Source organism: Bacillus rossius, chromosome 1, assembly GCF_032445375.1.
Source record: "Bacillus rossius redtenbacheri isolate Brsri chromosome 1, Brsri_v3, whole genome shotgun sequence".
In the NCBI taxonomy this organism is placed as follows: domain Eukaryota; kingdom Metazoa; phylum Arthropoda; class Insecta; order Phasmatodea; family Bacillidae; genus Bacillus; species Bacillus rossius.
The window spans coordinates 116,552,444-116,566,364 of NC_086330.1; the positions used below are offsets into that span (position 1 = coordinate 116,552,444).

The following is a 13,921-nucleotide window of genomic DNA, read 5'->3' on the forward strand; positions in this document are numbered from 1 at the left end:
TAAAATACATTTATATTTAAGTTTGAAAGCTTGTAAATTCCTTGCCAGAGATGACTGTACTCGAACTTGGTGTGAAAAGTGACATATTTTGACATACTTTTTTTTGGGCGTGTTTGGTGGGGAGGGAGGGGTCCGAAAATATTTACAACGATCTTACCCCTCCCTCACCACTTTAGTACCCCATTCATAATAACTAAGCCTGTGCGAATATCAGTTTTTTTAGTTCGAATCTAATTCGAATACAAAAACAAATTATTCTCGAATACGAATATTGAGTTCGAATAATTGGAATGAGAATTGAAATCCCATAAAACATGTTACCTATATCACATCACATTACAATATGATAACAGTTACATATTTACTGATACAATGTATGTAGAATCAAAAAACTGACAGTACTTAAAATTTTAAGGTTCTCCAATTTTATAATTAGTTCGTATTAAAAAGAGTCTTGTCACATCACTACATATTATCTAATTTAAATTTTCTGTGGAGAAACACAAGCAGCTCTACATTTTCGGGGAGTAGACTCTCTTTTCTACACGTCACAATGTTGCCAGCTGTTGAGAAAAGTCTCTCACTGCACACTTGTGTGGCAGGTATAAGCAAGTATATTTTCTTGCTACTACAGCTATGTTTCGGAAACAAGTGCGCCCCTTCTCTGACCAGAAACTGAAAGGATTTTCATTCTTTGGGATTAAGGGTGCTGCCAGATATCCGTTTACTTCTCCTTGGATAGTTTCTTCGTAGCTTGCAAGCTTAGACTGAGCTGCTGTTGAAGGTTTACATCGGCCCACAGAGATGACTTCTTAATAGGCATTTCACTTGTAGCCTCACTTGTCTCAGTTATAGTTTCAGCTACTGTGTTCAGCTTACACAGCTTACATACCTCCCTGCACAAATTTTCAACCCATATTTTTATTTTATTTTCATCCTCAATTAGTGAATCTTTGAACCGTGGATCTACCATCATAGAAAACACATTTACTTCACAATCTTGGTACACCAAATAATGTGATCGCAAGCTTTTAAGTAAGTTCTTGACAAGAGTTTTTTTTTTGACGTGCGGGACAGGATAATTGCCTGAGCAGTCACTACGCGAGGAATTTGGGAAGGGTGGGATGGTTACGAAGGGGAGAGGTGGGGGGGGGGGGTGGTTTCCACCTGCATCCGGTCGTTTACTGTGTATTATCCTATTGAAAAACATTGACGTAGCATGTTAGGCTTTTGGAGTCTTTGCTGTGAGTATGGGGCCAGATGTTTTCCACATGGTCTGTACAATTTTCTTTCTCTTTGCCGTCACGTTCGGAACGAAATTACAGTGCTGACAAACCATGTTTCACCGTCTATCTGAAAACTGTCACCTATAACACCCCGGTTGTGTGGATTTTACAGACACGTATTTATCTTTATCAGTATGCTGACAGTTCAAATCTATTTTAAACGACCTGACGACAATCTTTTACATAAAATACGTTAGTTATCGCTCCGAATTACTGTGTTCAAACGGGCTTTACGTGGCCAGATGTAGTGGAATAACTTCACATACATAACTCTAAAACATTACGAAAATCCCGCGGAACTTTTGCCCCCGCCCAACAAGAGAAACCTCCGTGATCCCAAAATGTTTCCGGGTTTCAGTGATCCTGTTCAGCCTTTTTCGTAAATGACTGAATATTCGTTTATTCAAAGTGTTAGTATTTGAAATCGAATCAAATACGAATAATAAACTATTCGTTTTGATATTCGAAAATTCAAATATTCGCACAGGCCTAATAATAACCCAATTTTACAGGAGAAGGAAGGGTGAAATGAGCATTTTCTCACTGAAGGTTTTTCAAAGGAGAGCGAAGTTGGGGTGTTATAAGGGAGGACACTAGACGGTTTGTGTGTCTGAGAGGGATGAGCTAGCCTTGAAGAATGTTACCAAGGGGAGGGTGGGGTGAGCTTATGCGTCATGAAGCCGCTGCCGCCAGCCAGCCGGGCGAGCTTCGTGTGCGCCCACTCGCGTTGCAGAACCTACCGCTGCCATATTTTTAAAGGAAATGTCCCATTATTTTTTTGTTATTCTTACATGAACATTATTGGAAGTATTAAAGCCGACACAAAAATACGCTGTGTGTCAAAATTAACAGATTTTAATGATATTTCATTTTTTTCTTTTTTTTTCTTTTTTTTTTAATTTTTTTCTGATTTTCACATTTTGGTCAAAATGTCCAATTTTTTGACGGTTCCCGAGAATGTATTCGTAAAATCCGGGGTTCGTGACATCGGGGTTCTAGTGTATTTAACTTAGGGGTGGTCGGGCAGAGACATATAGTTTCGGGCGGGCTCGGGCGGGTAACCAGCCTATACCTTCGGGTTCGGGCAGTTTCAGGTCGGGCATCAAATTAAATCAATTTTGCGCATAATGTAGCCTGCTTTCTTTACAAAAGAGTTTTTACACTGACTGTTTAGTATTTATTTAAAAATTAGCTACAATAACATCTATCAATTATTTATTAATTTAATTTCCAACAACAAAATGCAAGGTTATGCCAGTTACTGCATTCCCTTGGTTAAATTTTGACTAAGCATAACTAGTTCCTCAACATGTTCGTCCAGCAGTCTCTCTCTTCGAGAAGTACACACATTTCCTGCTGTAGAAAATACTCTTTCACTGGCAACTTGACTGGCTGGAATTGGCAGATATTTCAAGACTAAGTTTCTCAGAGCAGGAAAGCGCACTATATTGTCAGCCCACCATTTGCAGGGATTTTCATCTTGCTGCAGTAAAGGTTCTGCCAAGTAACTGTCCAGTTGTTCACATGGAGAAGCATTTAAAACATAACCACCAGACAGACGTGTTTCTGATGAAGCTTTCTGCACCCTACTCCAAATACTGCTACTTTGAAAACTTGATTGTCCATCAGAAGTACTAGGTGTATCTGAAAAAATAAAAATTGAATATAAATATTAAATACTAAACTTTCTATATGTCTAAAAGAACCAAAACATTTTTAAAGGACATGCATAATCCTTGAAAGGGCTGTGTAGACCAAAATTGTTCAGTGCTACATTTACATGTGAAGTTATTCTATTAGTATTATAATAAGATGTTATCAGCTTACCTTTTACAGTGTTCTCTGATGGTCCCAATTCTTTTTTGAGATTTTTTTTTACAATTTCCTTTCTTGCTTGTGTCAAAACATAGTCCTTGAATCTTGGGTCCATAACTGTGCAATAGCAATGAGGTTCCATGTTTTCAAACATGGGAAATCTGCTTTTTATTGCAGCATAAAGATTCTTAGCAAATGTTTTAGCGGATTTCTGTGCACACAAACCGTTCACATAATCCTCTAAAAACGAAGTAAGACCATACAAAATGGGAATAACCATTGATGCAGTTGGTAGGTGGTCAGTACTAACATCCCTGGTTGCTTCATCAAGAGGTTTTAACACTTCAACATAACCAGCAATCAATTCCCAGTCATTAGGAAGTAAGTTTTCACAGTTTGACTTCACAAGCTCAATTGATAAAGGCAGCTTGAGTTGCAGCAGTCTGTGAAGCATTGCATACTCGCTGTTCCAGCGTGTCTCTACATCCTGTATAATTTCCAGTGTTGAACTCATTCCACATTCTGTTTGTTGCTTTCTTAAATTTTCCGAAGCTACGTCGCTCGACTTGTAGTGGCCCACAATCTGCCTAGCTTTAGCTAACACTTGAGGAGCTCCAGTAGTCGCCTTCTTGGCATCTGATATTGTCAACTGCAGTGTGTGTGCAAAACATCTTATTCCAGTCAACTGCTCAGCCTTTCTCATTGCTGAACACATGTTCGCAGCATTGTCGGTGATACAGTAAACAGGTATTTCTAACTGTGAGAGCTGATAGTCCTCCAAAATTGACTGCACACACTGGCATATTGCATCTCCTGTATGGCTGCCAACAAAATGTTTGCAGCCCAGGCAGTAACATCTCATTTCAAATTTACCAGTCATATAATGACATGTCAGTGACAAAAAGTTGCTCCTTGAAGACCACATGTCACTAGTTAGGGAGAGGGACATAAAATTGTCTTTTTCAGAAAGGATTTTTGACAGAATGTCTTCTTTCATAGACATGTACATTGCTGGGATCACTCTACGTGAAAACGTTTGTCTTGAAGGCACTGTATACTGGGGTTGTGCCTCTTCAATCAGTGCAATGAATCCTTCCTCTTCAACAACAGAAAAAGGATGGGAATGCTGAGCTATCCATTTCCCAATTTTGTTGGTAAGTTTCTCAGCTTTCGAATGTGTGGATGGCCATTTTTGTGTTCCAGTAAACTGTTTCATTGTCATCTGCTTCTTGTGTGGCTGATTACCTTCTTTGTCTTTCATAGTTTTTTTCACACTTGCTTCTTTCTTCATAGTTTGCAACTCCATGAACTGTTTTTCAAGATTAGGATGTTTTTTCAAGTACCTTTGCATGCTTGTTGTGTTGCCGTAAAGTGTTTTAATAACGCCGTCACCCACACGGGTAAAAAACTTCCAAATTGGTGTTTTCAAGATTAGTTGAGAGTCACTATTAGAAAGTATGTGGTCTTGTATGCCTTCACTGGTGTGGGTTGAGCTGCTTGCTTGGCCCTCACAATTATTTATACTCATGATGAGGTAGGAAAACTTATTAATTATTACTTAAGTTTTTGTATTAATGGAGCCATTAACAAGTACACTTAAATTCCTGAGAACTGCCAAGACAATATCAAATATTAATCAGTTTTGGCCAAACACTTAATAATTTCAACCAGTTTACTTTTTCCGAAAATATGGCCAATGCAATGATACGCTTGAAGAATATCTCGTTTCAAATGTATACAAACAGTACTTCCATTGTTCCAGCAGTTATCATTGTTTGTTGGTTTTACTTCATGGCCAGCGGCTCAGCCACACGGCCAGTCATTTTACCATGTGTAATAGTAAACACTTGGGTTAGATAATAGGTGAAAACGGTAAAACGTTTTTTCAAATGCGCCAACTGGTTCAAAAAAACTGTTGTTTTTAATTTTATGTCATCCTTAAACATTATACGGACAAAAAGCAATATTGCACTTTTGATTTGAACTGACAAATTAAAATAGCCGTCTTCGTCCAACGAAAAAAAAAGTCACAATCGCTCGGGCACGCGCATATCTTTTGTACTGTGTTGTCTTTGGTGCCATGGTGTCTACAATCACAACCAACATGGCCATTCAAATAAAACGATTACCAATAATTTATGTCTCATTTTACGATTGCGAACTTAGTTTTTTAGCCAATCTATTGTAACGCCGTAGAGTTTTAACAAAATGTACGGTATTTAACTTAGCGTAACCTTTTAGGTAAGTTACAGTTTATTTAGAGGCTTTTTTTTAATTTACGATGTATAATGTTTTAATAATTCACGGTTATTTAAAACTTATATAAAGTTCAAAATATATTTAAGTAAACGCATGAAGCTATTTATTTTGCAGTTTTTAACAATTTCGTTACCAATTTCTGAACAATTGATCTTAAACACAAATTTTGCCCGATTTTTCGGGCAAAAACGATACCCGACCGGTACGTCGGGTATTTGTAGTACCAGAAACGTGACCCGAAATTTCGGGTACCCGACCACCCCTAAAACTACGGAAAGCAGAAAACGTACATGTAAACTTAACACATATTTTCTTTAGAGGTGGCCTGTAGGGCGACGGACTTGTCATGAAGGTTGAAGTGGGTTTAAAGCAAAGCCATCTAGCATTGTGAGTGACAGCATCCTGCCATTGTACAGCTGGTTTCTTAGCGAGTATAGGTTTGGGAAAGGGGGACGGGGGTTTGAAATCAACTGAAAAATTCGGAAAATATCTATTACGACCCTATTCCTGGGAACCGTGAGAGCCCAGAGCTTTTCACTTGGAGAAACTAAGTGTGCTTATCTTTGGTGTTTTGGCATTACTCCATATTTTCAATCTCTACTTATGTAAACCCTTCGGAAACAAGAAACTTATGTTTTTTTTTTTTTTATGAAAGTATGAACAGGAAACTGCAGAAGAAACAAATGCATTATCCATGTTTGTTACTGGGAAGGTGATAAGATCAGATCGTTTTACATACATTTCGAATTTTTAGAAAAAACTACTGCTCAAGATATGTTCACCTCCTATGAAAAGATGTATTCAGATGTTGGTATCCCAATCAGTTCTTTGTTACAGCTGTCCATGGATGGCCCAAACGTAAATTGGAAATTTTATGACCTTGTGTGTGATCAGCTTAAGAGAGATTCCAATGTTTCAGTGATTCATACAGGCAGCTGCAGGTTACACATAATTCATGGGGCATTCAAGCATGGTTCTACATCATCCACATGGGATCTAGATAAGGTTTTATCTAGCTTGTATTATCTTTTCAAGGACTCACTGGCTAGAAGGGCAGATTATGTCAAAGTGACAGAATCAAATGTATTTCTCTTGAAGTTTTGTACAGTAAGATGGGTTGAAAATGTGATTGTGGTTACTCATGCTCTTGAGATTTGGCCTCAGATTGTAATGTATGTACAGGCAGTTGCAGGAAAAAAGATTCCAAACCCGAACACAAAATCTTTCTCAGTTATTAAAGAAGCAGCAAATTATACATTGTGTCCAGTGAAACTTTTAGCATTCCAGTCAATTGCAAAACAAGTTGAAGTTTTTTTGAAAGTGTACCAACCTGATAAACCCATGCTGCCCTTCTTGGCTAAGGACATGGAGAAATTGATCTGAAGCTTGATGGAAAGGTTCATTAAGGATAGTGAGCTGAAGAGTGCTGCTACGAGCTTCAAACTTATGAAAATTGATGTAAGTATGAAAGAGAATCATTTGCCTGTGGCAAATGTTCAGTTAGGATATGCTGCTGAGAACAGGATCAAAGATTTGATTCAGAGGAATGTTGTTAAGGAATATGATGTTTTGCAGTTGCGTATGCAATGCAGTGATTTTCTAGTTGAAACTGTAAAGAAAATTTTGAAGAAATGTCCTTTACAGTATTCAGTTGTGAGAAGCCTCAAATGTTTCGACCCAAGGAAAATGAATATTTCAACAGATTGTGCAACAAAGTTTACTTTGACATTGGAGACATTAGTGGAGGCTAAACGAGTTCAAGAAACTGATTGTGATGACTTAATTTCATCATACAAAGAATTCATTGCTGAATTTGGTTTCTCCTCAGAATTTGAGTAGTTCAGACCAGTGGTAGATCATTTGGATTCGCTGTTATATGCCTGTGCAATGTCAAAATCTGACTATGAAAAGCTGTGGTCAGTAATGGACATGCTACCTATTCTTTCCCATGGTCAAGCAGCAGTTGAGAGAGGGTTTTCTTTGAACAGGAAAATTTAAGTGGAGAACATGAAAGCGTAGACTTATTGCACAGCGAATAATTGGTGAGCACATTACATCTGCTGGTGGTGTTACTAATTTTCAAATTACAAAAGACATGATCATCTCAGCATCTGCAGCACGGCAAAAGTGGCAAGGTTATTTGGAAGAAAAAAAAGAGCAAGAGAAACAGAGCAGAAATCCTTTAAAAGGAAATGTGTTACTGATGAGTTAGATGAACTGAAGGAAAAAAAGCTTAGACTTCAAGCGGATATAGACACACTGAGTGCATCAGCTGATAAACTCTCAGAGCAAGCAAAAAAAAACAGGAAAGTTAACGTTTGTTTCAAGGTCTAACAGTTACAGGAGGACAGCAAAAGAAAAAGTGGCAGAACTTGCAAAACTTGATGAGCTTTTGTGTAGCAAGTTGAATGATTATAAACAAATTTAACTTAAATTGTATTGTCTGTTGTCGGTTCAGGACTTTTCTTCTTTTGATCTTGAATATACAAAAATGGGTCTTCATTTTTTAAATTCACAATTATTTTATTAGCCACATTTGTGTAAATATTTGTTTAGATTTGTTAATGGGTGTCAGTGTCTGCAGTACAGCATACTACTCGTGACAAGACAGAAACACAAACTGTGAAACATGATTAAAATGATTTTACTGAAGCACAGGTTAATAATTTATAATTCTGAAAATTGAGGGACAGTGACCAGCAGAGAAGGTTTATGATATACTGGTAAGTGATGAAATTGATTTTGGCATAATAGAATTTTAGCAATAATATTTCATTCTACAATCAATTTTACAATTGTATTTAGATTTTCTGATATTAATTTTTTCCTGACGTGTCTCTTAAAAATGTGATAAAAAAAGAAATAGGTTAAAAATGTACGTGAAAACCATTCAGTCTTGTGAGTTGTGAGGACCACATTTTTCGAGTATTACAAAAGGTACACATTAAGGATATTTGATAATTTATCACAGCCAATGATGGTCCTTAAAATTCGGCTTTATTGTCCTTGAAAAGTCCTTGAAAGTCCTTGAATTTTTATCTGCAATATCTGTAAGAACCGTGATAGAGCGCGCACACATAGTTGAATATCAATATTGATATCTCGCCAATTGCATGCAACGTGCGCTCTCTGTCGAGTGCCGAGTTAACTACATTTGATGGCCCACACTCTTTGCTGTTAAGTGTGTACTACGACGATAGTTAGGTATGCATCAGTTCAGGCTCGCATTTTGGTCAGAGATTTTGTTTTTCTATTTAAAGTTGAAGAAAAGTTTTTGTTGCATGACTTAGTAATTTAAATTGTTTGGCATGCTTTTGTATACTCTACTTTTTAAATGAACGTACTTTCCATGAATGAGTTTTGTTTTATGAAAAACTTTACTTAACAAAATTTTTTTTTTCTCGCATAAACTTCGCACCCCTACTTTTTAAACTGTATTTTTAGTATAAAATGTGTGCCGATTTGCAATAAATCACGGTAGGTAAGTAAGTAAAAGCTGTCAATATATGAAACACTCATGCAATAAAGATGTAGCTAAAGGCTTTCAGAAAACACAAAATGTGTTAAATATTCATAAAAAATTTTTAATAATAAAATGTTTTCCTTGGACAACAAAATTAGACAAAACATATGGCAATGAAATCTGGGCACTATTTAACATAATTTTTTGGAGCAGTTGAACGCAACTGTGTTTGGTATGTACATACTGTATATTATTGAGTGTGTTAATTTTTTTACAGCAATAAAGACAAAATCCACTATTTTGAATTGTGAAATTAAGGTTTTTGTAACACCATAATATTTGGTTCTATTGATAATTTTTTCTTGGTTTTAGTGTAAAGTCATGGAACTTGTTTGAAAGATGGATGACCTGCAATGACTGTGTTGTCTGCTGCAGTTGCTGTTGCCTCGCACCTGCCAGCGCACCATCGTGTACTCGAACAAGTACGTGCCTAGGAAACACTGCAACCTGCTGGGGCTGGCGCCAGAGACCCCTGTCCCAGGTGACGACACGGAAGTGTTCCTGCTGAACATCACGTACCATCACGCTGCTGACACTGATGGATTCAGTAACTTTTGCTGTGATATATGCTGGGCTGGAAACCTACCTGCCAAGTGTAAGTGAGCAAACTTCATCCCTTCAGTCACTGTTTATTATCTGGCACGAAAAGGTGTCATAACATGTTAGGATATCCAAATTCTGTTCCTTGTGTTTCTGGCTGAACGTTTTCTGCCAGAACTATAAAGTGTTTCTTTCTTTGTTTTATTTTTGCCACTTTTGAACGAAACTGAATGTTGGGCGAGCACTGCTAACGAATGAGTCTGTTTGCCATGTTTCTATCTTCTTAACCCTTTTAGTCTATGTGTACACTGAAATGGACAATTTAAATCTCATTGATACATGGAGTTTATCAAACTTTTGAGTATGTGGGTTATAATGAACATCCTAGTTGACATTCTTTATGGCTGTGAAATATGTATATATTTTATTATAATTTTATAGATTACAATATAGTAATTATACATTAAAATTATATCTTAGGAATGGACGACTTGAAATGGGGCGGAGCTAAGTAGTTCAAGTAACCGCCAGCGGAAGCGCCACTGTCAACTGTGGGAAACAGTTGGTAAACAAACAGCAGTTAATCATGGAAGAAGCTACAGTAGAACCCCGATTTTGCGAACACGGATTTAACGAAAACAGCGATTTAACGTAAAGGTTTTCAGGAACCATTAAAAAAAACACCAATTTATTAAAATAATAATATAGATTTCCAAAAAATGAAAGTAAATAGTAATGGAATCTTATTAAAAATTACACTTTGTGGTGTCAGTAATAGAATGGAGGTACTATATATTAATATGTGCCTTTGCATCATCTGTCCAAATACGAAAAAATTAAAAAAGTTGTTCAAATTGCTTAAAAACTGCGGGCGCTGTAACTGAATTGCGTAGGTGCGTGCCATTGCTCGCGCCTGGATAGATAGACTGTCCGCGACACATGACGTCATGAAGGGTTTCTTTGTCCGCATCCCCCTCCCCCTCTTCTATGCCTGGCTTGACTCACCACGTTATCTTCCAAACACGCCCGCATAGTAACAGTGCTAGCCAATAATCACACGTTTCCAAATATTCTCTTTCCCATCCTCCAGGTTTTTTCAACTTGTGACCACGTCACACCAATACGCCATTATCATTATTCTCTAGAGGTGTAAAAGTAACGTAAAAAAGCGTCCCCGTATGTATTCGTTACTATAACAATTAGTACTCGTTACTACCTATCGTATCACACATTACTCGTTACTTCTGATACCGCATAACATGCTATGTTATGTTGCAGCATCGAATCGAGTCGTATTGCGTACGCGTACAGTATGACGTCGCGTAAATAATAATAAATAGAATATAAACAATTAACAATATTTGATAAATAACAGTTTTTGTTAACCAAGAAACAATTAAATCTCATTAGAGCGGCTTTTTTATACTATCTCTTTTAAGATAAGAACAAAAAAACGTGAAAATACGCGATAATAAAAACATATTTCTAATTTGTAAACAATACTTTCTTACGTTGTTTCTGTTCCAATCTCAAACTTTGTCTACACACACAATACCTTTAATAAACAGTAAAAAACTTTGACGACGAATTTCCAAATTATACTTTACTTAATAAACAAACATTGTTCTTTGTAACGCAAATTCATCGAATATGCGCGCGCATGCGTAAAACATACGAAAAATGCGAGTAACGAGATGCAGCCGTGTGTAACGTTTCGTTACTCGTTACTAGATGGCGCACCTGTTACTCGGTACCGAATACATACGGTTTGCTACAGCTTTATTATTCTCAGTAAGAGCTTTGTGCGCGGTGTTTAGTTTTTGGAATACGTTTTTTATAAGTGCTGCGCAGCTCAGCGAACAAAGAGAGCCAGCCGGCGGCTACGCCGCGCCGTAATAGCAGCTGACCGAGTACAATGACCTTTCTCCGCGTACGGCGCGCTTTTGTCGGAAATTTTCCATCAATTTGCAGCCAATTTTTTTATTTTTTACTGTGACACAATGTGTATGTAGCTCGTATTTGTTATAAACGCTGCAGGTTGCGACTGTATTTTAATACACTTTAACGTATTTCTTACACTTTACATATTTTTAAACTTTTATTTTATGCCTCATTTTTCACGGTTTCTGAAAATCTGTATGTACGACCGAGGTGTACGTACGAACCGGGGGCCGTACGAGCGAGATTAAAAGACGTTGAAGTTGTAAAGATGACGAAGTCTGAGATAGCACGGCAGCACAAGATATCAGCGTCGACCCTGTCTACGATATGGAAACGGTAGGGACGCGATTATGAGTGCGGGGTCATTGAAAATCGGAAAATCGGATTTAACGAAACATCGATTTAGAGTAAACATTTTCGGTAACCATAGCACTTCATTAAATCGGGGTTCTACTGTACGTTGATAGAGTTGTCGTGGACAAAATCTTTATATAATTTGAATTCCTTTGATATTAGCTCTGGTTTTAGGTTTGTCGGGAATTTAGGTAGCAAGAGGCTTTCTAAAGAAGGGTATAGTTTATTTGTTTCTTCAAACTACAAAGATGTGTGGACTGCGACATGTGGGAAAGATGTGTTTGTGAAAGCATACTGCTATCCACGTCAAAGAAAAAATGAAAACGCCCGGTTTCTCTATTTTCGTGGAGAGGAGAAACCTAATGGTTTTGAAGTTACTAACGCATACTGTGCGTGTAAAGCAGGTTACGTAATTATTATTTACGGTTTGTATAGAAAAGTTGCAGTTTTTACGTGTTGATTGCAGGGTGTCTACAGGTCACGGAAGTCACGGAAGTCACCAAAAAGTAACCAAAATGAAGCGCTGGTCACGGAAGTACCGAAAAAGTGGCGCAATTGTTGTGGAAGTCACGGATTAATGTTTATTTACCCGTCGTACGTAACGTTTCGATACAAATCGATAGTTTGCGGGTGTAGAAATTGACATATGCGCATCGATAGTCTCGCGGAAGCAGACGTTGATATCTTCTAATCGATAGTGCTTTCCTGTTTGCTGTTTCCTTTGTCTTCGAAACACGGATGTTTGGATTTGTACGTAGATTTGTAATGGCTGCCGACTTGTGTAAAGTGGCGTGGATTTTACTAATTATAACGTCATGTAGTTGTAATTCTTGTTAATATAAAACCGGAAAGAAAACGTTTTCGTTTGTGTGCCAGTTAACTGAGTTTATAGTAAAACCTTCCGTGCGTTATTTACCAGTAAATCGATGTGTGCTTTTCTAATTAATCGCCACTGCAACGTTTTAGCACGTGGTACTAAATATAGATTGGCCAAAAGGTGTTTTCTGTAATTGGTGCAAAATATTTCTTGACTTTTATGTATCATGTGCTATTTAGGAACATGGAAGAGTTTGTTGTAACAAAAAGTTACAGTTAATTATTTACTTAAGTTCTGGAAATTCTGATTGACACGTCGTCACGTGTTTATGTATTTATATGTGTGAAATATAAAAGAAATGCCTGGAAAGTGCAGTTTCCAAGATCAGTGGTTCAAAATGCCTTGCGCAATAGAAGGAAATTGGACGTCTTGGCTTAGGCCTGTAGAAAAGTCACAATACAAAGCTTATTGCACTATTTGTAGAAGCGACTTTGGTATTTCCCATGGTGGTGTATACTGTGTTAAAGTTCATGAAAAGGGGAAAAAACATGTTCAGAAACTCCTGGAAATCTCTAAAGGTAAGCAAACATTACTGCAATTTTCTAAGAAAAATGATGCTCCATCTGTGTTGGCAACAGGCACTTCACCAATGAACACTGAAACACAGAATGACTGTTCTAGCGGAACAAATAATAGTGATACTAAAAGAACTGAATGTGCAGGTACTTCTGGCATAGGCCTAGGCAATTTCATTTTGAAGGATGACGTAGCAAAGGCAGAAATTGTTTGGGCTTTAAATAAAGTAGTTACTCATGGGTCTTCACGTGGCTCAGGATCAAGTTCTGAACTGTTTCCGTACATGTTCCCCGATAGTTTGATTGCAAAAAATTTCATGATGCAAAAGGACAAATTGTCCTATGTTATTACTTATGGTCTTGGACCTTATTTTCAAAGTAAACTTGTAGATGAAGTAAAAAATGCAAATTTTTTTGTTATTTCCCTCGATGAAAGTTTAAATAAAATTAGTCAGAAAGGTCAAATGGATCTGATTGTACGTTTCTGGGATGAAGATTGCAATGCAGTTGTGACCAAGTACCTGACATCAACATTTCTTCAACGAGCAACAGCAAAAGATTTGTTGGAAACTTTCACAACTACTATGGCCAATCTAGGTTTGCCCCTAAATCACATTTTGCAAGTATCTGTTGATGGGCCTAACGTGAACTTAAAGTTTTTATGTGACTTGCAAGACAGTATTGGTAACGAGCTGGATGGAAATGGAAAGCCTTTTGATACTGGAACATGCCCTTTACATGTTGTGCAAGGGGCTTATAAAACAGCACACACTACAGTAGGATGGAAAATACATGAATTTTTGCGATCTTT

The 13,921-nt window shown here is 37.3% G+C and overlaps 1 protein-coding gene across 3 annotated transcripts in view; it reads left to right on the forward strand.

The window, feature by feature from the left end:
* LOC134542893 (folliculin) overlaps nt 1–13,921 on the forward strand; it is a 74,719-nt gene that overhangs the window by 36,586 nt on the left and 24,212 nt on the right. For all 3 annotated transcript variants that reach the window (XM_063387480.1, XM_063387488.1, XM_063387496.1), the window contains exon 8: nt 9,259–9,478. In XM_063387480.1, the coding sequence (XP_063243550.1) occupies nt 9,259–9,478 (220 nt within the window). The remainder of the gene's footprint in view (nt 1–9,258; nt 9,479–13,921) is intronic.